This window comes from Silene latifolia, chromosome 10, assembly GCF_048544455.1.
Source record: "Silene latifolia isolate original U9 population chromosome 10, ASM4854445v1, whole genome shotgun sequence".
Classification (NCBI taxonomy): domain Eukaryota; kingdom Viridiplantae; phylum Streptophyta; class Magnoliopsida; order Caryophyllales; family Caryophyllaceae; genus Silene; species Silene latifolia.
In genome coordinates this window covers 31,582,796-31,608,317 of record NC_133535.1, presented here as the reverse complement: position 1 = coordinate 31,608,317, position 25,522 = coordinate 31,582,796, and the positions used below count along the sequence as shown (strand labels likewise).

The 25,522-nt window shown below is 36.6% G+C and overlaps 1 protein-coding gene across 4 annotated transcripts; it reads left to right on the top strand.

Moving 5' to 3' along the window:
• The first annotated feature begins 7,267 nt into the window (after positions 1–7,267).
• On the top strand, positions 7,268–24,610 carry LOC141605445 (protein GIGANTEA). Of its 4 annotated transcripts, none has more exons than XM_074424214.1 (16): positions 7,268–7,486; positions 7,654–7,811; positions 7,908–8,025; positions 10,579–10,650; positions 10,828–10,882; positions 11,123–11,265; positions 11,904–12,175; positions 12,852–12,907; positions 16,736–16,976; positions 17,709–17,859; positions 18,268–18,477; positions 20,157–21,701; positions 22,173–22,241; positions 22,678–22,896; positions 23,160–23,252; positions 24,108–24,610. In XM_074424214.1, exons 3-16 carry the CDS (start codon positions 7,939–7,941, stop codon positions 24,402–24,404), a joined length of 3,510 nt encoding a protein of 1,169 aa, XP_074280315.1. In that variant the 5' UTR covers positions 7,268–7,486; positions 7,654–7,811; positions 7,908–7,938; the 3' UTR covers positions 24,405–24,610. The 4 variants fall into 4 exon arrangements, with proteins under 4 accessions (XP_074280315.1, XP_074280314.1, XP_074280317.1 ...); XM_074424213.1 differs by having other exon boundaries at positions 7,320–7,486; positions 20,142–21,701; XM_074424216.1 differs by having other exon boundaries at positions 7,320–7,486; positions 11,904–12,320.
• Positions 24,611–25,522: the final 912 nt, after the last annotated feature.

Sequence of the window (25,522 nt, the reverse complement as noted above, 5' to 3'; positions counted from 1 at the left end):
AAAATTCTCGATTTAGTTATGCTCACTTTTTAGCCCGAAGCACGACAAAAATTGTCAAGAACATATTTAATAACAATGGCTTGATCGACTCTTGCTTCCGTAAATAAAATCATATCATCAGCGAAGAAAAGGTTGGATATCTTCGGGCCATTTTTACAAATCGAAATTGGCAACCAATCGGTATGTCTAACCAAAATGCTACAAATAATTGAACTAATCTCTTTGGATAATCACATAACCATAATGCTACAAAGAATTTGCCTCATAATTCATAACATTGTAAATTAATATTAGACATTTAAATTTTTTTACTAAAATAAGCGAGACTGTTAATTAGATAGTGCAAATTGAGCTGATAACACATTGTTTCAATTAATTTTCCAAGACATTTGATATAGGTAGCGCATAGGGTGATATTTATACTACTATACATCGTCTGCATCAGCGAGTGATCTGACTGCGTGCTTAAATCCGTAGGGTACTTTTCTACACGCTGAGGTGTAGCTAAAGTTATTGTGAATCGAGTTTAGAAGCAACCCAGAGATATGGTCCTTGTTCTAGTTTGTATGTAGCAAACTATTCAGCACGGCTACGACCAAATGCTTTGAATTTTTCCTGTAATTTAAAGACTGCTTTGCAGGCGGCATCGTCTGAACTAAATTCAATGTGAACCACTCCAAGGAAATGAGAAGTTTGCTTACACGCAGGGGTCCCCATGGCTTTCATAGGATAGCCTTGGTTATTAAGAGTGTCCACCAGTTTGGACATATCTCGGCAAACGTACTCGGGTACATTCGTGGTGATACATGTATAAGGGTATACAAATAGATGCGCCATGGGACAATTGTATTTATTTTTTCTTTTCTGTGAAGGTGCACTAGAATGGTTTATGTTGTATGTATTTATAGGGCTGAATATCTGACCTTCACTGAATGAGAACCAATGGAATATGCTAACATGTGAAGGCCATCCGTTCACATTTGGCCAATTAACTACATTGATGGGCATTAATGAGTATTTGGCAATGCATGGTTTTTCGCTAACATTATTTATACTGGGTAGCGATTATTCAATGTTCTGGCCATTAATAGATCTTTGGAAATGAAAGGTTTATGTTGCTTTTCAATGTTTAATCTAGTTGTGCGCAGTTACAAATAATGTCCGGATTTTTTTTTTTTTTTTGCAGTTTAATAGTAACATAAACACAATCCAAAGATTAATCATATAAGAAGATAAATCATCTGAAACCCAGATTGGACTATGCAAGAAAGATAGAGAAAGTTGCAACTGATACCCTTCCGATTTTAAGGTTGCTTCGGAAGGCTTGATCACAAAGTAGGCAAATAAACTCAGAATCATGTTAAAATAAAAACCCAGATCACAAAGTGCGTTAAAAAAAAAAAAAAACAAAGTTAGGGTTAGGAAATTTAATTACCTCAGACAAATGAATGATTATGACTAACAAGGAAAGGTGTTCAATCAATGCAGTCTGAGAATCAAAGTTGAACATAATAGGAAAAACATGAAGTTTTAAATGACCGGGCGTTTTATTGTGAATAGCCTGAATTATGATTGAGCAGCTAACATAGTTAACATGAACTTCCATTGTGAAGCATCATGATCAAATCGATGTTTTCTTTCATTTTTTATGGGCTTTTTTAATTAACTAGTTGGTTGCACCGTGCATGTTTTGCACAACCCCCCAAAGATATTTTAAACCATGACGTTTCATGTGCACATTAGCGTATTTTTATTTGACTCAGTCTTCGCCGACCTTATATTTCATGTGTATATTAGCTTATATTGATGTTTCATGTGTATATTAGCTTATAATTTGTTTCACGTGTATATTAGCTTATATTTGTTTGGCTTGGTTGTTATGGAATTCAAATGTCTATCTCGTTTTATTTGGAGAGCCAGTAATTGAACTAATCTCTTTGGATAGTCACATAACCAAAATGCTACAAATAAATTGCCTGATAATTTATAACCTTGTAAATTAATATCGGACATTTAAAAAAAATTACTGAAATATGTGGACACGGGGGGCCCACGGGGGCGTTTGGGAAAACAAGCGTTTGCATTTGTGGAGTCGCCACCAATTTATTGTGGAAAATTGGGAACCGTTCAAATACTTCGCGTCATGTCAAGACACAAAGTAATGACATAGACACTAAGAACTCATTACCCTTAGCATTCTATGTCTAGAATGACTCTCGTGGATGCCAATGAACACGGATGTTCACAGAGATCTGGAGTAAGGAGTGAGGGTACGTATTAGGAAGCTCTTTTGATCGAACACCTAATCCCGCCCGCCTCGATAACGGCCTCTACTAATGATTAGGGAAATTATTAATACTCGATATATTGTCGATCATATGCATGCAATGCAACATCCAACGTTTTAATCCTAGTATGTGAGAATTAACTAGGTCGGTGAACATGTAATTTAGCATACAATTAAGTCGAAGTAAGGATTTATGGTTGATTACATGTGAAAACAAACAAACGAGAATGAAGAGCACAATAAATAAAGTACAATAATTTAAATTACAATGGTTTAACGATTTACGTCGAAAGTACGTTTAAAACGGATAATTTGAGAAAAGAAAAGGAAAATAATTAAGGGTTAGAAAACGGACTGATTAGAGGTGATGTTACGATTAATAGTCGATTAATACATAAACTAACAAACTAGGTCAAAGCAAGAATGGAAGTTCAGAGACAGAATTCACCCCGGAAGAGGCGCGACAATGCTGTGTCCCTTGGAAGAGGCGCGTAGTCACTACGTCTGTTCCTTGGCTATGAAGCCGGAACTTCATATTGTTAATAATCGTCGGTGAATTTAATGATCGATTATTGATATTCGACTCAAGTAGAAGTGATTTAACAGATTATTTACACGTGAATTGGTCATAAAAGCGATAAAGAAACTAACTAAGGTTAATTAGAACGAATTAAAGTGAATTATAGACTAATTACAAATTAGGTTTATTAATGCAAATTAATTAGGTTTGCTATGTTAAACTATTAAGAAAGATGGTGAAAAACAGACGGAAAAATATACAAAAGGGAATTCCAGAGACTTGATATGAACAAATCGAATCTCTAAAACCCGGGTTTGATTTTAATGACGAAAACCCGCAAATATTGATTACTTGGGATTTAAGTCGGAGTTAAAGGATGATAAATTATTATAGACAATGTGTTATAGCTATTCGAGTGGAAATATGAAGAAAATAAGAAAAACGGAATAAAAGAGACGAATCAATGAAGAACAAAGGAAGATGAAGAAAGGCAGAAACCGCGGCAGCCTCAGGAAGAGGCGCAGCAGATGCTGCGACTCTTCGAAGGGGAGCAGCAGTTGCTGCGTTTCTTCTCGACATCTGCCCTCTGTTAATCCGTGAAAATAGATTTGATAAAAGGTTTTATAAATCGGTTTTAAACATGTTTTCGACGTGAACCTTACATTAATTCATACAAAAATAAAATACAATAATAAAATATGGGATTTACACCCTCACACTTACATATTTGACGAAACGAGATTAACTAAGTTAATGATTAGTGATTGCTCGACTCGAATGTATGATGAAAGTGCTCTCGTAAGAGGAATTAAATTAAATTGGTTAGATTGATTGAGGTGGAGTTGGTCAAATTGGTCGGTCATGCAAAACGAGACTGGTACTCAGAAGGATCCGAGCTTACGTGGTCGAAAGTTCAAGCACGTAGAAGTCAATAAGCAAAGAGCGCGGTCTTATAATGCAAAGGGAGAAGAGAAGGGCGAACACTCGCGCGAGAAATATGAGGAACGAAAGTCTCTATTTATACTAATCACATGGAGGAATTAGGGTTACGGTAAAACTTTGGAAACAAATCTCGAAAAGATCTTAAAATACGCAGAAAAGGGCTGGGGAAGAGGCGCAGCAGCCACTGCGGCCCTTAGAAGAGGCGCAGCAGGTGCTGCGTCCTTTCCCTAGAAGTTTCCTCCTGTGGAAGAAAGATTTTCCGCGTTTCTGTTATGGAATTGCGGTAGATCTCAACTTCCTTATTATTCAAAATATGATTTCGGGATATATTTTGCCAAAAGATGAAAAGATTAAATTATGGAATAGAAATATCCGGAATATTCCAGAACATTCTGACTCGGCATTTTAAACGGTTTATTAGAAAATGAAGCGGTTGTTGATCCAGACTCCAAATGTACTCTAATTACTGTCAAAACGACCGTAATGGCGCGTAGATGACGACCAAGGGGTAGACACAAGTATTTGAGCTATCACTTGACGATAAAGTTACGAAATGTCATAAATTGTTCCGTGTACCAAACATGCGGCCCAATCATCACCGGGTGGCTTGCGGGAGGTGCAGAAATGAGGTATCTACAAAATAAGCGAGACTGTTAATTCGATAGTGCAAATTGAAATGGTAACACAGTGTTTCGATTAATTTGCTGACCCATTTCATGTAGTTAGTGCGCATAGAGCGATATTTATACGGCTGTAGGCGCATACACTACAAGAAATAGCTCCTTTACCGTCCGTTTTGAACGGTCGGAAAAGCTCTAAGTCGGTCGGTAAATAATATTATTAACCGACTAATGGGTATTTACGACCGACAAATATCGGTCGGTAAATATGGGTAGTGCGCATAGAGCGATATTTATACTGCTAATTAGATAGTGCGCATAGGGCGATATTTATACTGCTAATTTACTAAAATAAGCGAGACTGTTAATTAGATAGTGCAAATTGAACTGATAACACATTGTTTCAATTAATTTTCCAAGACATTTGATATATGTAGTGCGCATAGGGTGATATTTATACTGCTATACATCGTCTGTATCAGCGAGTGCTCTGGCTGTATGCTTCAATGTGTAGGGTACTTTTCTACACGCTGGGGTGTAGCTGAAGTATTGTGAATCGAGTTTAGAAGCAACCTAGAAATATGGTCCTTGTTCTGGTTTGTATTTGGCAAACCATTCAGCATGGCTATGACCAAATGCTTCGATTTTTTCATGTAATTTAAAGGCTGCTTTGCAAGTGGTATCGTCTGAACCAAATTTAATGTGAACCACTCCAAGGAAATGAGAAGTTTGCTTACATGTAGCAGTGCACATGGCTTTTATAGGATAACCTTGGTTGTTAAGAGCGTCGACCAGTTTGGACATATCTCGGCAAACGTAGCAATCTTGCTCATTATCGCCTGGTACATTCGCGAGGATACATGTATAGGGGTATACAAATAGATGCGCCATGGGACGATTGTTTTTTTTTTCTTTTTCTTTTCTGTGAGGGTGCGCGAGGATGATTTCTGTTGTATGTATTTATAAGGGTGAATATCCGACCTTCATTGAATGAGAACCAATGGAATATGTTAACATGTGATGGCCATTCATTCACATTTGGCCAATTATTAACTACATTGATGGGCATTAATGGGTATTTGGCAATGAATGGTTTTTCGTTACCATTGTTTTTTTATTAAATTTAAACAACGTGTCTCGTGTCCTAAATTTCATTGTATGTGTCACGTCTCCCTGTTGGGGCTACCTAGTGTATAATCGAAAACGAATATATTAGAAACAAAAGGAAAAAGAATTTCTTATAAACTAGGGATCTCAAACCACGATCTTACAATTCGGTTCGTTTTTCGCTATCTTCATGCAGCTTGAGAGGATCCTTCGTATGATTCTTTGTAAGAGGAAAGTTACCTCTTATTGGTTCTAAAGATGGATACAAATAACTTGTATCCATTGAAGTAAGATGCGACGAACCGGGGGCTACGGTTTTTAGAGAGGAAAAGGAGAGAGATCTTGACTTATTAATATAGAGTGTTTGATTAATTATTTTTGAGTTTGTAATTTAGAAAAGTTTTTGAATTAAATATGATTATAACTTATATCAAACTAGTATTGGTGCCCGACTTCGCCTGGACTACCTCTACTTAAAATTAATTTTTTTTTCATTAAATAAAATTACTTAAAGTTGCATAACCCATAAATTTATCATTAATATATTTTTCTATGATATATCCTAAAATTACGCTGAAATAAATTTTGAGACAAATTCACTACTCCCGCTATTAACATTTTACTCTTATTAATGAAATAATAGTAATAACAGTTCACTACTTGCCCGTAATCATTATTATTTTCACTACTCCCGCCGTAATTATTGTTATTGCCACTACTGCCGCATTAATATTGATAATTTCACTACTCTCGCCGTAATTATTGTTACTTTCACTATTGCCGCATTAATATTGATTATTTCACTACTCCCGTTGTTGTTTCCACCACTTTCACTAATCTCACTGATAATATTGTTACTTTTCAAATGAGTGATCACTATCATAAAACTATATCCAATGTTACTACAATTCTTTTTTTTACTGACGAATTTACTTTTACTATTATGCAATATTATATATTATGGAATCTAACTTGAATGATTTATAACCTACTTATATTATATTTTTGTATGTTAAATAATTAACATCTCTATCCATCTAATAAACTATAAAGTTTAATAAAATTGCATATATTTTAAATTTAATATATAATTTTATGATGATAATAATTAATACCATAAGTGTGCATGTTTATACTAATTAATTATTTTATTTTAAGGAAATTGACCATCCCCTAGTCTTCTATAATATTTAAAAAAATTACCAAACATCTGCTTTCTGTTAGTCTCTTTGAAATTGACCATCTAAATTAATTAATTATTTTATTCTAAGGAAATTGACCATCTCAATTAATTATTTTATTTTAAGGAAATTGACCATGTTCTAGTATGTTACAAATGTTTAGGAAAATTACCACTCTTCTATATAATTTAATTTTAACCCAAACTATATAATATTTGCATTGAGATCCCTTAATCGGGTCCATCACACGGTGCTAGTGATTTAAAACTATATAGTATAATTAATTTGTATAACTTTCTTTAATTATATTAAAGTTCATTGTTTTTGGATTTAATATATAGTATTGATCAGGTTTAGTTTACAATGGATTAGGATCAAGTCGGATTGAGCCACGGTTCGATTTGGTTCATACAAAATCTGTTGTATCGGTTGTCGGTTTTGTTTCACCTTACATTCGGGCTCTATCAAGTTGGTTTCAGGCTATGCGGGTTGGATTCCTTTCGAGTCAACTTTGCTAGCCGTTAAAATTGTCTACGTTAACCAAATCCGGTGGTTCCGTCGATTTAGTGCGTGTATAAAACGTACGTAATACCGTTGACAGGTGACAGATAGATAGTGTGTAGTAGTGTCATAAAAATATCAAGGCCACGTATACCTAACTCACAGCCCTTGAAAAGATCTCCTCTCTCCATTTCTTCAAACAAAATCATAATCTCACTCTACAAACTCATTTCCCCAATCATATTAACATTTCCTCCATTAAAATCACTCACTCTGCCTAACTCGTCTCATGACACTTATCCAAATATTTTATTTCCTTCTTCATCAGGTACTTTCTTTTTTCTTTACCAAAATAATACGGACTATGTTACGGTTGTCAACGTAAAAAATCAAGTGTACAAGTTTTAGGCACGGACAATGGTCGAATAACCAAGTGAAGTGTCGGATTAGGTTTGATATAAAATACTAATTTCTTCATATGTCGGACTTATGCAGAATTTTAGACAGTAACTAATGATTGCTGATTCTTGAAGAAATCAAGCACATCAATTCATATTTTTGAGATAATTTTCAAGTTTAGAGTATTGGATTTCTCAGACTGAATTAGGAGAATTGATTACATTGCCTGTTGTTCCGAAACGCCGAATTATGAGGTTTGATCCTTGATTAGTAGCTTCGATTCAACACGATTCTTGTTGTATCCGTTTTTCTTCATTGGATTGAACATAATTCTTTTGTTTTATTTGTAGTATGTAGGAAATTCCAAGGCATTTGATTAATATGGCGCGTATATCGGAAAAATGGATTGACGGGCTTCAGTTCTCGTCGTTGTTCTGGCCGCCTCCTCCAGAAGCTCAGCAGAGGAAGGTGAGATCATTCTTTCATCATAGGTTTATAGATATTATCGTTTGTTTGTCGATTTAGGTGTGTGATTGTTTACATCTGTAGCTTGTGTTGAAGATAATTCTTGGGGTTTCATGGTTGAGTGTAAAAAAAAATAGATTAGTTGGGTAACCTTTGGGCTTTGGCTAATACAAGCAATCGTATGATTAATTGCTTAGGATGCTAGAGAATATACTTGATAGTGAATGAAATTTTTTCGCAATAATGATATAGTGACAATGTTTTGTTTCCTTTTCCAATGAATCGAAAGGTTCACTTTTCATCCGTTCTGGATTAGGATGGTATATAGAAAAATAACTCACTGAATTAACCTTTTGCCAGTTCCATAAGCATACGGATTATCAAATACTTCCTCTGTTGTACTATATAGTGACGGTTTTGTTGTAGGAATTGAGTCAAGTGACGGTCTGACTTTCAATTTGACAAAATAGTACAAAAAAAAAATGAAACTTGTAAAAATATTTGTGTGTTGAAATTCTTGAAAATTACCCTAATAAGAGCACACAGTTGATAGTTTTTATGTATTTTTTTTAAGAGAGATTTAATGTTGAAGTGTGTCTCTTAAATCTTAGAACTGCTTATTAGTAGCCGGGTTCAAGATCAGATATTTGATTAGTAATACTACTGGTGAGACGTCCCTAACTGAGGCAGGTGACTGTACCTCTAAGAGAAGCTAAAATGCTATTATCAAAACTAGACTGTTATTAATAGATCCCTGCACTGTGTCCTCAGAGTTCTATGCAAGTGCAAAATTTGAGGAAGTTTGGTTGTAGTTCACTCACTGGTATTATAGTGTCATTTTATGAATACATATCAAATCTTACTTGGATAGATTGAGAGGAATTTTCTTCTCCTTGCATTATGGCATCCAATGGCCAGGTTGGTCCATCGTATGAACACAGGGTTTAATGCAATGTGCTGGAAAATGAATCATCATCATCATTGGTAACAGAAGCCAAAGAACAGGATGTATACAAAGTCAACTGTTTAATGTGTTGCATTAGTAGTGGGTACGACTTGACTATGGTCCTTCTTAATAGTTCAGACCTGCTGAATGTTTTTTTCAGTTCCAAGGCTTCTATTCTAACATCACTCTGTCCCATCAATTGCCAGTCGATTTTATGAACATACTTCGCCAAAGAGGACTATGTTTTATGTTGAAAATCAAGACGAGGTAGTGATTCAACCCTGAATCAACTCTTTGACCTTCTTGTCTACTTGAGGCACCCACCCATAAGCCGGTCACCCTTAGGAGGCTGCTTGTTGGCTTCTTAAAACACCCTACAGTCCCTACAGGCCATGAAGCAAAGCATTTTTCTTGTGCAGCTTTATAACAGCTGAGACTTCAAGAAATATACTGTCATATCTTAGCTGCCTAAAAAACCATATTAACAAAAATCCTATCGTTGAACCAGAGTTACCAGACACCCGTAGGACGCTGCATGTTGTAATCATAGCTGTTTTAAAACCCATTAGGCATTAATCGAAGTATTGTTTTTATTAACATCTGAGAGTGCAAGGACTCTTATATGTCAAATTTTAGCTGTCAGAGAAGTCTTTTATACAAGTTCTAGCAACTATAATAGTGTAATTGACTTTGTTCAACCATATAGGCTAAAACTTCACTTGAATAATATGAGGATGCCATTTTATCAATACTCCCAACTCATTATGTGTTGGCACGGATCTTTAACTAGAACTTCTAATTTAGCTAGCTAAAGTCACTGTGAGTCTATGGCAGTAAATTGGATTTTGCATTAGATAGAAATCTCCTTTATTTCACCTCAGTATAAAGATACCCCAGACTCCAAGCTGTGTTTGAAAAATATGGCACTTCATTAAAATTATAAAGATAAGGAGCACATTTTTGTGTTTTTAACTCTGGTCAACACTTCTACTTAGAACACTTGACTCTATAAGTCGGACCCAAGACATGAAATTAGAATTGATCCCACTTAACCGGAACCGAACTTTAATAGACCCGGAAGCACCCAACTGATTATGACCTGACACAAAGTGACCCGGACACACTTAAGATTATCTACATTAAAAATAACAAAAAACATCAAAGTCATAACCTATAATGACTACAGTCAAACTCGATTACTGGTTAAGTTGAACACGAAGGACAATTTTGACTAGAAATTGACCTAATTACCAGTTCTACTTGTGCTATTTCCTAGGATCAAATGAGATGCATGCTCGGCGAGTAAACTAAATAACTAACATAATTTTTGATCTTCGAAAGATTACAAGCAACCAAACATGCTACTCCCTCTATTTCATGGCATTCTTCCCATTTTCTAACATTCTGCTCACATTTTTGAACAGTGGAAAGATCACAGTAAAAAGGGGGTTATTTTATTTTAGTGTAGTCATACCTGACTAATATGTTTCATGTTTTGTATTTTGTCTCCATGTTCCTAGTTTCTATGTTTCAGTTCCTCATAATTACTCTATCTGTTCGTTGATACTACATTCATTGTATATTCTTTAATTTTTTGCTTTCTTTATCAGGTGCAAATTACTGCCTATGTTGACTATTTTGGACAATTCATATCAGAGCGATTTTCTGAAGAAATTGCTGAGGTACTTATCCTGCAATTAATGTGAAGCTTAGTCTACTATTGATATATGAGAAGCTAGCATTTATACTCTATTAATTCATCTTTAAGTAAAATGGTTCTTCGGTTTCTTCTTAAATTTGATTGTTGATGACATAGCAACTGACCACTTGTTTTTCCCTCCATGCTGAGTCTCTGGCAGCTAATTCGGAACCGTTATCCATCAAATGAAAAGCATCTATTTGATGATGTTTTAGGTATTATATTATTTATCTATTTTTTTTAAGTTATTATTTAAAGTCCAGTTGTGGTGATTATTCTTTAGTTTTTTTTTGTTATTTTTTTCTCTCTTCATTTTTGTTGTCTCCTACTCTCTCTTCCTCCTCTCTTTTTTACCTCCTACACTCCTAGTAAGAATTCTTTACGAAAGTTCACATTAGGAGGCCCGAGCTTTGTTGGTTTAATGAAGTCTGATAACTTGCTATTGGATATTCCAGCTACATTTGTTCTCCACCACCCAGAGCATTGCGATGCTGTTGTTCTTCCAATTATTTCTCTCATTATTGATGGCACGCTGGTGTATGACAAGGACAAATCTCCATTTGCGTCTTTTATTTCCTTGTTCTGTCCAGATGATGAGGTATGTATACAGCTCATTCCTTTTTTTACATAATATTAATTTCCATGTAGCTGTATCATTTTCCTGCCTGGAGTACGTCCTCTATCCCATATTCCCATTTGTATCATAACATATTTTTACTTGTCTCATTTGTATTGTCAAATTTTAGTTTTCAATATAGTTAATATAGTTTGTGATAGTAAGCTGTTATCTTTCCTCATAGTAAGTTTTCACACATTTAAAACTTAGCATCTCAATTCCCTGTCCCTTTGTTTGGAGATACTAATAAGAGGTAAAGAGAGGGAGAGGAATGGAAGGGAGGGAAGAGGAGGTGCAGTAATTCAATGACAATTTCCTTCAAAGCCTTCCTAATAAGTTTGAAAGATTTTAATTTGGCTTGTAGGCCTCCATTTCCGTCCAACCCAACTTGCTATCCAAACATAAGGATCTTGCCCCCATCCCACTATCCCACTCCCTCAAAATCCTTGTCCAAACCAGTGTAAATTTGAGAATACTATAGAGACAAGGCAAGCAGTTAAATTTTCATTTTTTTTTGATGATCATCACCCATGGTTTTAGACTTTTAGTGCTTCATTTGTAAACATGTTGGTGGATATTTCTTGGCTAACGTTTTTGTGCAATGAATACCATATTTGTAGAATGAGTATTCTGAGCAGTGGGCATTGGCTTGTGGAGAAATACTACGGATCTTAACTCATTATAACCGCCCGGTGTACAAGGTTGAGCGACAGAAAACTGCTGATACTACTAGGTCTAAGGAGGAAGCAACAACCAGCAGCTCTGCGATAGCTGATTCGTCAAATTCCTTTTCCTTACAAACTGAAAGAAGACCTTCAAGGCCTTTGTCCCCCTGGATCACTGATACTTTACTTGTATCCCCTCTTGGTATCAAAAGTGATTATTTTCGATGGTATGTTCTTTTAGAAGTTTGACCCTGAATGAGATTAATCTACTAGTGTATTGTAATTCCAGATTTGTAGGATATGCTGATATGGTACTTCTGGCACTACCTTGAGAGGAATCTGTTGTTCGAAAGGGAGTGTAGATTCATACAGGTCATTATATCAACATTTTTTTTTACTGATCAAATGGAATTATCTTCCTAAGATAAGAGCCAAGTAAAGCTTATTTTTGTAAGTAAAATTTTGAGATTTCGGCCAAGTACGAAAAAAAATCTTATCACCAAATCTCTCTGCTGATTATGTGATGAGCAAATAGAGTTGATTGTTAATAATTCGCACTCTGTCCCATTTGTTTGGACATTAGGAGTCAGTCCGGGTTTTATTATTATTACAGGTAGGCGAAGCGGTGTTAACCTATCCTTTCAACTCTTAGTTTCATGTTTCATTTGTGACTTAGCAGGTTGGGAGGGAAGGGGGAGAGGTTGAGATCACCTATTAGTGCTTGCATGTTGCTTTAAATTTGCTAGATTCCTATATACGAAGTATATTACTGTTAGTTTCCTTACATAATTTAATCCATGTACATTTTTTAATTAACGATGTCCTTCAGCCATGTCGTGATGGACTTATAATATTATTACTTCATTCTCACGGGTATTGATGCAAGTTCTCGAATAATGCTAGGTGTGGTGGTGTTATGGGACGATATGCCTCTGGAGAACTCAAGCCACCGATGATTTGTAAGTCAACATACACTCCCTGAGACTGATTCGTTTTGGGTATCTTCTGGTGTGTGAAGCTGACTTTAAATGAGCTTTAAGTTGTTTTGCTCGACAAACAGTTGTCAAATTTCTACCTGTTCGATTTGTGCCAGATCCCAAAAAGTGTATAAACCCATGTTTCTTCATAGTGGTCATTATCTCTTTTGGTACTTAAGATTTGTTACATTTATTATCAATGGCATTTACAGAGGGAGTGCAGACGTGCATTGGGTGCAACTGCACCCCCTTAATTCTGAAATAGATATAGTGTACTAAGGAATCACTCTAACTCTACTGCTTCAGTAGTTGTGCACTTATTCTTTTAGCAAAATGATCCGTGTTCGAATCTCCTTGGCACGTTGAGTTATGTGTTTTTCATAAGTTAGACCTGACCACATTTATTATGTTCTCACGAATTATGAGTTGCCTTGCTCTTGTCGTCATAGTGGTGGTGTGGTATAGTTCAAGACTTCAAGCTCACAGAATGAAATTTTATATACTTGGTTTATATTTTGCATTTTTCAAACATTTTTGTATTTGGAGTAAACTGTATTTTGGGTAAATAAGTACTCCCTCTTATTCGCTATAATGTTCCCTCTTTCCCGAAACGGATTATTCAAGGAATGTTCCCCCTTATTTTATTCATCCCTCTCTCCTATCACCAAACCCCACACAACTCTTTTACTCCTATTTTATTACTTTTTTTAATGTTTTGGCCCCACAACTCCTTATTTAACTCCTAATAATTCATCTCTCTCTCCTAACACCAACCCCACCAATGTCCTTTATTCATTTTTAATAGTATTCCTTAAGTATCGTGCCAAAGACAAAGGGGAACATTATAACGAATTGGAGGGAGTATTATTCTTTTGGGTTCATATCTATTTTTGAGTCAGTCTAATGGTCTCATATCAGTAGTATTTTTTTTTTGAAGTTAATTGTAACTACACTTTCTACTTTTAAAGAAAAATATATTAAACTCGAACTCACATTGGCGTAATGCTATATTCACCAGAATCACCACTGACCTAATGACTCTTGATGTGTTGATTTTTGCACTCCCGTGATTCAAATCCTAGAATCGTCTCTGTTTCTTATCCATGAAGTCCAGCCAAGTAATAGATGCAGGATTTCTAAAACTTTGAGAGGATTGGGGTGGCCTGGTGGGTCATTGTTTATGGGAGTTATATTCCAGTTTCGTTTCAGAAGGTTGTCAGGGCTGGAACTTAATAATTCAATTAGTACCTCGAGGCGCTTCTTTGGGGCTGAAACTTGATGATTCAATAAATTTTATCCCCCGTATCTATTTCTAGAACACCCCCCTCCTCCCCCCCTCTCTCTTTATTTTGTCATCATTCTGTAATATTTCTCCACTGTAGGCGCTGGTGAATGGTGCAGACTGTAGTTATTGTGTGAAACTCAGTTTTTACTTGAACAAAGGACTATTCTTTTTTGTAAGAGGATGATGGGGTCCACAAAGCTTTCTGAAGTGTGGGCTGACTCTAGGAAACGGGGTCACTTGAGCCATTTGAAACTTTATAAGTGGTAGGTAAATTAAGGTGAAAGACATAAATACATATGGTTTGGTGGTAAATTGATTAGAATTTCTGCTTGAAACAATGAGTTCAAACTTCAAACCTTGGAAGTGTTGGAATTCACAATCTTTTAACCCCATGGTTTTTGTCCCCACGTGATATTTTACCTATCTTATTAGCTCATATCTTGTGATGGCCATCGGCTTGAAATGTGAAATGGTTTTGTACATTGTGGAATGTGAACGGATGATAAAGAAGGTGAAAGGGGGAGCCAACCAAGATCAGATCCGGAAGAAAAAGAGAAGAGATGGTGATCTACAAGATAGATAGTCAGGTGCATAAGCAAGTTTTTATAAATGATGTTACCTCTGCCATGCGAAAGTAGTAAAACCTGACTTTTCTGACTTAACTTGCTCCCCATGTTGAGTTAATACTTGTTACTTGATGATTTAGTGTTCTAGTGTACCGTAATTCAATTGCGATAATACCGAACAGTATTATAAGGAAGTGGCATGCTAGGTCACTGCGGTAAATAAGCTGGTAATACCATTTATCTAGAAAATAACTAGGCAAAGCGTGGGATAGGTAAGGCATATAGGACTAACTGAATAGGATGTTTGCTCTAATAAATAAGAGGATGGTTGGATTGTTTCCCTTGGTCAACAATTTGGGATGACTGAGATTTTATATCAAGGAAAGAAGTGAAGTTAGATGTCAAGTTCGAAGCTCGTTAACTTATATGGGGTAACTTGTGCATAGTTGTTGTAGCAAAGGTACATGGATGCATTATCTCAGTGAAATTGCCAAGTCTGTTACTTTTTTTTGAGGAAAAGTCTCGGTTATTTTTGTTCGGTGTCAGTTAAACTACATTAAAACAGGAAACAATTTTTTCCTTCCCAAATGTCTTTATATTCTCTATCTTCTCCATTTGACCGACAATTTGTCTGTGTAACCATGCCCACATCAAATCCGTAGATGTGTTATCTAATTTGAAATTATACACATCATTGGAAAACTCTCTCCGCCTATAATGTAATTAGGATATTGATTTTTGCTATTGGTCACAGATAACAAATTTTAACCTTGCGGCATAATGTCATTAATTGCGTGTAAAATGCAGCTTCAATGCCCTCAATATACATTCTCGGTAACCCTTACTTTATACACGGTCTCCTAGACGACACTTTGACCGTCATTTACCCACTTATATATTATAATTGCCGGTTGAAAATAATTTTTTATGAAAGATTTTTTTTATAACAAATGTAACCATGTAAAAATCATATAATAAAATTATATAATCTATACTTTATACATGGTCAAAGTTTTAAAATGTTGACCTCCAAAAGGTAAATGGGACTATGGGAGTTAAACTTTTTCAAATGTAAATTTACTTGAACTTGAACCTCCAAGTGTGTGTGTGTTAGTCTTTTTAGAAGTGATAGATTGACCAAGATATGGTTTTTAGAGACCTAAAGTACATTGGGCACGGATATTTCATCTTTCTATTGAGGTGGTTGTGCGTAGGGATATCATATGTACCCAATGATTTATTGTCTGTAGGATGCAATCTGTTATATCCAGGTTTGCTAACCTAATGCAGAATGTCCATGGTAGGAAGTTACAAAATCTTCATTCTGCTGATTCTTCTGTTGCACTTCAATCTTCATGACGTTTCAATACGGAAATACTAACTAGTATGGGATATGGGATTTGAGGTATCTGCATCTCGGAGAAATTTCTTTTGTGTGTGTGTGTTTCACCATGACACAATGTTGGACCTGTACTTGGATGCTGCTTTGAAACAATGCTGTTATTTTACACTTTTACCTACTTGGATGTTTTGTTATGCATCTTCATGATGGTTAGAATTGACAAATTACTTGAAAAAATTGCTTTCTTTCTCAACGTCTTACTGGGTATCATGTAAAAAAGTAATACGCTAATGTGTAGCGATGGTTGTTACGGAACATTCTTCTATACGTAGGTTCTCCTGCATGCAGTCATTTAGGGTGTGGTACTTTCAAGCATATTACTTTATAAATTTTGTTATATTGTAAGAATCTTACTAAGTTTTATTGCTCTAGAATTAGGCGCTTACTAATATACCCTTTGTACATTTTGTAATCGCTTTCAAGCTTCAGAAATGTTTATTTAATTGGGCAGCAGAAAATATGGCAAGTTCTCAAATATCTTAGTAAGGCAAATAGCCAAATACTTGAGAGCTGCACACAATTACTAACCAAGAGTCGTCATTTTCTTCATTCTCCAGCTACCTCTCAAGGGAATGGGAAACATCCTAAGTTAATGCCATCAACACCACGCTGGGCTGTTGCTAATGGTGCTGGTGTTATAGTCAGTGTTTGTGACGAGGAAGTCACCCGTTATGAGACCGTTACTTTGACAGCAGTAGCAGTTCCTGCTCTTCTGCTTCCTCCTCCCACTACATCTTTTGATGAGCATCTTATTGCTGGCCTACCTGCACTCGAACCATATGCACGTCTATTTCATCGGTATGTAGTTGTAGCATGATCAATTGATATATTTTTTCTGAAAAGCAATTTTGTTTCAGTAATATCTAAAAACTATGTCCATTTCCTATGAAGCTGAAGATATACTCTTCTTTCGACTTTGAGATATGATGGTCAGGTCCTTCCTACCCTGCTTTGAGCAGGAGTCCCTGTATAAACGCTGGGGTTATGATAATGATAATTTATCTAATAATTAAGCCTACTCTTGTTGGCTTCAGAGCTCAGAGTACTGTGGAATTACGCAAAATTACTTACTAAGGATGTGTGGATACAAAAAGAGCGGAAAAGGGAAGGGAGGGGGATGGAAGGAAGGAGGAATGGAAGGAGGAGTTTTCCCTGCAAATCCTTCCCTTGTTGAAGGGCTTTTAAGTTGCCATGTAGGAGGGAAATGGAGGGATCCATTTTTCCTCCTCTCTCTAAGTCCTTCCAACTCCATTTTGCTTATCAAACAAAAAAAAAATTGTCCCCTCCCTTTCCCTCCAAATCCCTCAATTCAAACAAAGGGTAGATGCCCTCGCTTAACTGTCTGCGCTCTTATATTACGAAGTAGTTGTTGCTCGACACAATTTCCATTCCTAACTTCCTGATCATTGAAGAACAGACGCTTTGTGTTATGGGAAAGGTCGCGTACATTTTACTTCCCTGCCCTGCAATAAGAGTGGGCCTTTTGAGGCATTTGGTATTTATCTTAGGTATATCATTTGGTGGATATAGGTATTATGCAATCGCCACGCCAAGTGCCACCCAGAGATTATTGCTTGGACTTCTTGAAGCACCCCCCTCTTGGGCTCCCGATGCACTTGATGCTGCCGTACAACTTGTGGAGCTTCTTCGTGCAGCTGAAGATTATACATCTGGCATGAGAGTAAGATAACATTTCATGTGAACACTACCTACAAGTTTAATGTACTCATTATATTCAAAGTGTCCCTTTTCCATGTTATTTTTCTGATTTGAAAGGTAAGGCACTAAAGCAGTCTGAAATTATAGCATGTGAGCTAGGCTATCATAAAAAATCTCATGTGATTATAGCATGTGAGCTAGGCTATCATAAAAAATCTCATGTTAATGCAAAACCATTGTGGCTCCTCTGATTTTCAACTTGTTCATGTTTCAGTAGTCTGGCAGCTTGTGAATGGCTAGTTATGAGTGGAGGGATCTTGAGTCTCAACCGGTTGTAGTGTAGAGACTGTAGTCAGTAAATAATCGTCATTTCTGCTTATGTAATTTCTTAGATATTTATCGTGTAACTGTTAAGTCTTATTTTATGCAGTTGCCAAAAAACTGGATGCATCTGCATTTTCTGAGAGCCATTGGCATTGCCATGTCTATGAGAGAAGGCATTGCTGCAGATGCAGCAGCGGCATTGTTATTCCGCATACTTTCTCAACCTGCGCTGCTGTTTCCTCCATTGAGACAAGTCGAGGGATTTGATGTCCAACATGAACCTTCAGGTGGCTATATATCATGTTACAGAAAGCAGGTACTTATTTATGCTTATGGTAGAGGTAGAATTAGGTAGAGGACGGACAACCACAAAAGTGTGCAACCTTACCTCCGTGTTACAACATTATCCAGTGCCTAAATGGCTACTACAAATTGGAGGCGAAGAGGGTTGGAAGTGTGCAACCTTACCTCGCAGCACTAAGAGGTTGTATCTAGATGACCCAAAAAATTAATGCAAATATTAATTGTAATACAAGGCAAGATCGGTTAAGGAATGAGGTGATTAGGGAAAAGGTAAAAGTGGCGCCAATACAGGACAAGATGATGGAAAACAGACTAAGATGGTTTGGCCATGTGAGAAGGAGACCTATGGACGCACTTTTGATTAGGAGGTCGGAGACTTGGAGAACAGAAAAAGGTCCCTAGAGGCAGAGGAAGACCGAGACAGACATGGTTGAGAGTGATAGAGCACGATATGAGAGTTCTGGGGCTTGAGGAGAGTATGGTGACGGAGAGGGCACAATGGAGGGAAAGGATACATGTGGATTTTTAGTATTTGATGTTTTTTTGACAGATTTAATGTTTTTTATTTAATTTAAAAATTAAATTATTTATTTTTCTCTCCTTTATTACACTTTTTCACCAACCACTTTCTTATAGATTTTACCTGGTTCATTCCGGAGCCTTAACTATATTTCGGTTTTTAAAAATCGTTTTAATCTTTTCTCTCGATTTAAATTTTAAGTTTTTATAAAAGAAAGACGGAATTCGATTTTAAAACCCGTAAGTTTACCTTGACTTTCCATTACATTTTCGTTCTTCCTTTTTGTTTTTCATCTTCCCTTTTTTTATTCGCATTTTGAGGTGTGCGTTCACCCATGGACGGTTCGAAAGGATGATTCATGTCAGCCGACCCCAAATCATTTTGGGATTAAGGCTCTGATGTTGTTGTTGTTGTATTAATTGTAATACATAAATGTTGTATGGGGAAAATTAGGAAAAGCCTTAGTATTTCAGCATTGGGATAATTTTTATGTTTAAAAAGTTCAGTTATTAAAATTAATGACATGATGAGAAATTTACAGGCTTACAGCATAGTCATCAGAAAAAAATATTAGTGTACACAAATTGTTGTCTAAAATTTGGAAAATTTACTGCAATCTCCCCTTGGGCAATCATGATATTTAGTAGATTGTTGTATAACTTGTATTCAATGCTGTTTTTTCAGCTGAATATATCTTTATTTCTATTTCGTATTTTCGTGGTATGTGTTATTTTCCTATTTCCGTTGGAGCCAAATACTCCCTATTAGGTGGCTCTCGAATATGATGGAACATAGCAAGGTGTTTCACTAAACTGTGTGCTCTTCTTATATTGTGCATGACCTGTAGGCCAATGCAATTTCCAACACCCTTCTCTATAGGTCATTCATAAACATTTTTTTTTGGCGATTTCAAAATAGAGATAAGGCTGTGTACATCGACCATTTGGCCCCTCTTATCACGTGGGAGCCTTTGAGGCATTTGTCTATTTCTGCTATTCGTAGTAGTAAGCCTTTTAACATATCAAAGATTTAGATATTAGATCATAAACTAAATACAGTATTGTCTTAGTTACCATGTGGGCTCAGAAGTCAGAACTAGTGCTTTTCAAAACTAGAGCAATTTTTATTCTCGTTTGCATTTGAACTGATTTGTTTAGATTATTGATTATCAGATAGAACTGCCTGCCGCAGCAGCAACTATAGAAGCCACTGCACAAGGCGTTGCTTCCATGCTTTGTGCCCATGGTCCGGAGGTGGAATGGAGAATCTGCACCATTTGGGAAGCTGCCTATGGTTTGATACCACTTAATTCTTCAGCTGTTGATCTTCCTGAACTAATAGTTGCTACCCCATTGCAGCCGCCTCTTTTATCTTGGAACTTGTACATACCACTTCTTAAGGTTTTAGAGTATCTCCCTCGTGGAAGTCCATCAGAAGCATGTCTTATGAAAATATTTGTGGCAACTGTAGAAGCAATCTTACATAGGACGTTTCCTATCGAGGCTTGTTCCGTAGAAAATCGACGATTACGATCAAGTGCGGGTCCAGGATCAGTATCCAAAAACCTTGCTGTGGCCGAGCTCCGTACTATGGTACATTCACTGTTCCTAGAACCAGGTGCCACTGAAGAGCTTGCTTCTCGACTGCTCTTTGTTGTGCTGACTGCATGTGTCAGTCATGAAGCTCATACAAAAGGTCAAAAAAGGGTTGATGATAGAGACTCAGCAAGTCTATCTAATCCTTCAAAATCCAAAGATTCAAAGAAACATAGAGACCCAACAAGTAGGAAGTCAAAGAAGCAAGGCCCTATAGCTGCATTTGATTCCTATGTTTTGGCAGCTGTTTGTGCTCTGGCCTGTGAACTTCAGCTGTATCCGTTGATTTATGGAGTATCCAATTCCTCTAGCTTCAAAGACCCAAAGGACACTTCGAAGCCCGTTAAACTAAATGGGTCGTCTTGTGAGTTTCAAGGTGGTATGGAGTCTGCCATGTGTCATACTCGTAGGATTTTGTCCATTTTGGAAGCGTTGTTTTTACTAAGACCATCAACCATTGGCTTATCATGGGAATACAGTTCAAATGAAATAGTTGCTGCAGCCATGGTTGCAGCTCATGTTTCTGAATTATTTAGGCGGTCCAAGGCCTGCATGAACGCTCTTTCTGTTTTAATGCGGTGTAAATGGGATAATGAAATACACAACAGGGCGTCTTCACTGTATAACCTTATCGATGTCCACAGTAAAGCAGTTGCTTCAATTGTTAACAAGGCAGAACCTTTGGAAGCACAATTATCAACTTCACAGGTGTCTAGAGATTCGCCAGGTATTTTAAGGGGGAAAAAAACTCACGAATGCACAGGGCCTACAAGCACAGTTTGTTTTCAGTCAGAGGTTCCTTCAACTCTTGCATCTGAAGAATCATCGCATTCGAAGAAATTGCTGGACAGTGGAAAGGTGTACACAACTGAGGATGTTGAAAGTTCTCCGTGTAGAAGCATTGCGAGCTTTCAAATGAATGCATCAGATTTGGCCAATTTTCTGACAATGGACAGGCATATAGGATTTAATTGCAGTGTACAAAATTTCATTCAGTCAGTTCTTGTTGTGAAACAAGAGCTTTGCTTCTCCGTGGTTTCACTCCTTTGGCACAAGTTGCTTGCATCACCTGAAACCCAACCAAGTGCGGAAAGTACTTCAGCACAACAAGGATGGAGACAGGTGTGCACCTAGAACTTCCGTTTTATGTTTCTTCATTGTTATAAATAATACTTTGCGTACCTCACCAAAATCTATTTTATGTTGTGTCGTTCAACTATCAAGCTTCCATTTCCAATGAAGCCAAAGATATGGTTCGTACTATTCTTTGGTTCTGGATGACGATGGAATGAAGGAAATGACTGATTATACTGGTTGCGGTTTTTTTTTAAAGCAATTTGCGGGAGCCATTGAGGCACTGGGGTAATGTTGTTGTTGTTGTTGTTGTTGTTGTAATGGTGATTCTATGTAATTGCACGTAAAATTCTCATTACGTGTTATGTGGAAATTCTGATTATACTGGTTGCGGTTTTTTTTTTCTTAAAGCTTCTTCATGTTCTTCAAAGTGTAACCGATAATGTCCATGGTATCAGCCTCTTGATTATTGTTGGCTCTCAGATTTTCTCCTTACGATGTAATGTTTTGTTTGTGCAGGTGGTTGATGCTCTATGCAATGTTGTGTCTGTATCACCAGCTAAAGCAGCAACAGCAGTTATTCTTCAGGTCCAGTTTTCTTTTAACTTACCATTTGATCTGACCATTACCATTTTTGGTTTCCATTTTCAGTTTTCATTTTTATTGGACAGTGGTAGTTTTAAAGGAATTGATGCTCTATATTAACTGATTTGAGCACAGTGATTGTGCCCAAGGTGACAAGTTGTTTAAAAAAAATCAAATTTGTTGATGCTAAACATTTTGTCGTGGTATGCTATGTTAATCTGGCTCAATTAAAGGTGTCTGATCCAAGTTTAAGTCCTAGTGTTGGACTTGGGTATAAAAATCTCGTATGTTTGGTTTCAAGTAAGTTTCCTAAAGTGTAATACCCATGTCATAGTGTCGCGTGTAGCACAAGAGAGAATATAAAACATCTGAGCAATGAAAACGGTAAGCTCTAATTACTTGGCGAAATTAAGTCATTTTTCATTTGTTGTTCAATTAGGCTGAAAGGGATTTACAGCCTTGGATTGCCAAGGATGATGACCAGGGCCAGAAAATGTGGATGGCTAACCAGCGAATTGTGAAACTGTTAGTTGAGTTGATGAGAAATTATGAGACCCCAGAATCATTGGTCATTCTAGCAAGTGCTTCAGATCTTCTATTACGTGCGACAGATGGAATGCTTGTTGATGGAGAAGCTTGTACACTTCCTCAGTTAGAGGTAATATGTTTGATGCACAGGTTTATTAGCTTCAGTTTTCGCCTGTCTCAACTTCTTTAATCAATTGTTTTTTGTACATCTAAGTGGAGTCCATTATTGGCTTAATTCTGTAATTCTATTCGCCTTAATTCGTCTAATTTTATAGATAATGCAGTTACAAGGCAGTGAATGCTATAAAAACATTTAAGCTTAATACTATGTGATTTGTGATTTTAAAAACATGATTACATGAAATTTGAAATTGTGCATCAACTCTGTGACAGCTTCTGGAAGCAACTGCCAGAGCAGTGCAACAAGTTTCAAAATGGGGGGAATCAGGATTAGCAATTGCAGATGGCCTCTCCAACCTTTTAAAGGTAGTGTAGTTTTGGCTATCTCCTCACAATTATTTACTGTAGATGGGTTGTTGCGCGACATCAATAACAATATTAGGACCGCCTACCGCCAGTGTCTCAGGGGCTTGTACAGTTGTATCTGTGGTGGAATGCGAGATTCAGATGTATAAAGCCTTTCTTGGGTGTTAATGTGTTAGTATATACTACAAAGAATCTGATTCTGGATGACCCGTAATAAAAATGGCCTTGATGGGTTAGTACTTGCTACTTCCTAATATAAGAAGTGCGATACTTCAGTGGGAAATATTGTGTTATTCCATCATACTCGTTAGCCAAAGAAAAAGTTTGGTTATGGAGATGGAAAAGAAATATAGATGTGTATTGTACAACTTGAAAATTAGAGGCATCCCAATATAGCAATAATAACTTTCATTGAGTAGTAGATACTCCTATCTAACAAGTAACATGGATCTCATAGCTTTCATTAGTCCAACATTTTTTTTTGGAATGCCATATTAAAAGTTCGTCCTACTAATGTGAATTAGCTTGGTTTCTTCCTTGCAAACGTCCACTCAATGGGTTTGGATCAGGTAAATGTGGCCACATGGGTGTGCTATTTTAGTATGGGTCAAATTTAAGGTTAATGGTTATTATCAGCTGATGCTCTTAAGATTTTTGTTTAATACAGTCATTTAAGGTCACTTTGGGTCATTTTGGATTAGACCCAAAATGGGTGGTTCTTGATCCAATTCGGGTGAAGTCTAGTTTTGGGTTGTTCCTTTTGATGGTCATTCTAGTCAGGTTTGTCAGTCTATTCTAGAGTGACTATAAGAAGAGCTAATTAAACTGCTGCATTCATCTGCTCCTTTTATGCAGTGCCGTGTACCAGCGACTATTGCATGCCTCTCTCATCCAAGTGCACATGTTCGTGCTCGCAGCATTTCAGTTCTCCGAGACATACTTCAAAATGGATCAATAACACCCGGCCTAAAACAGGAAAACAGTAGTAGTATCCATGGACCCTTGCAGCTGTTGCATTTAGGAATCACGGAGTGGCAAGCTGATATTGAAAAGTGTTTGACATGGGAAGCTCACTCTCGACTTGCAAGAGGGGATGTCATGCTCTATCTTGACATAGCAGCTAAGGAATTAGGTTGTAAATTAACTATCTGACTTCTTTCTAATGACTAGTACTAATTTTGTTAAACCGGAGCGAGGCAAATTAATGTTGCCTTGACTGACATTAGGCAATGGCGAGTCATCTTTAGGTGGGCTCAGTCTCTATCCCAGTTATGTAAACCTCATTTCTTTCTTTTGTGAACTAAACTGACAGCTAGTGCTTTTCCACGAGTACTTAACCGGCAGTAGTGTTGTTAGGACACTTGGTTGATGATGCCAATGTTTCATTGTTATTTAATTGTTTGCTTCTTAGTTATAATGTTTAGCATCTGAAGCACTCAATGAATTTCCAAAGCTGGTTCAAAAATGATCAAGATGAAGTTATGACAAGAAATCCCTTAGCATTAGTCAAATGTTGTAAATGATTACAAATGCTTAGTAATTGAAGCAATCAAATGGACTCTCAAGAAGCCTTAGCATGAACAAGATGAAGTCAACAAGAAGTCAACACAATGATATGTTCTTAGCTTTAGTCGAAAGATGTAAGAGTAAGTGTAACATTCTCATTTACGTCAAGGGGCTGCAAAACCATGCAACAGTGCACTGCACTTTGGTTTCTGATATTACCGTGTATGGAGGAACGTTTTATGCGAATATTTTAAGCGTCAAAATCTTTACAAATTTCATATTTTCAAAGATTTTACATTTGAATTATCCCAGTTTGAAAACAAATTTGAAAATTCAATTTGCAAATCTCACATGTTGACTCCTCTAAAGTTGTGCATCTACTTTTACATAAATGGAAAGTTGATTTAGTCAAGTACTAAAACACTCTTCCATTTGTGGTAAGTTGTCACATGTTGAGTGTTTGGGGTTTAATTTTCTGAAAAAGACTAAAGTTGTGTGTGTTCAAGCAACCCCTAACACTTACCATCACCCAAAGGCTACTTATTTTATTAATGGATTAAATTACTTTAAAGTGTACTCTTTAGGTGATTGTTTTCACTATAAATAATAGCCTTTGCATCCTTTATTACCAAAAGACTTTTCTGAGCATTAATTGTTAAAACACTTTGCAAAACATCTGCTCTTGTTCTTCAACTTATTTGCAAAACTGTTTTCTATTTTAAAAGTCTTCAATCGTTTTTCAAAAGAGCTGTAAATCTCCATGT

Bases quoted from the DNA above. Each gene is read 5' to 3' on its own strand.
- LOC141605445 (XM_074424213.1), top strand. From the start codon at position 7,939: ATGGCGCGTATATCGGAAAAATGGATTGACGGGCTTCAGTTCTCGTCG. The intron at 21,702-22,172 runs GTGTGCACCTAG...TTGTTTGTGCAG, and splicing joins CACAACAAGGATGGAGACAG to GTGGTTGATGCTCTATGCAA. The intron at 22,897-23,159 runs GTAATATGTTTG...ACTCTGTGACAG, and splicing joins GTACACTTCCTCAGTTAGAG to CTTCTGGAAGCAACTGCCAG.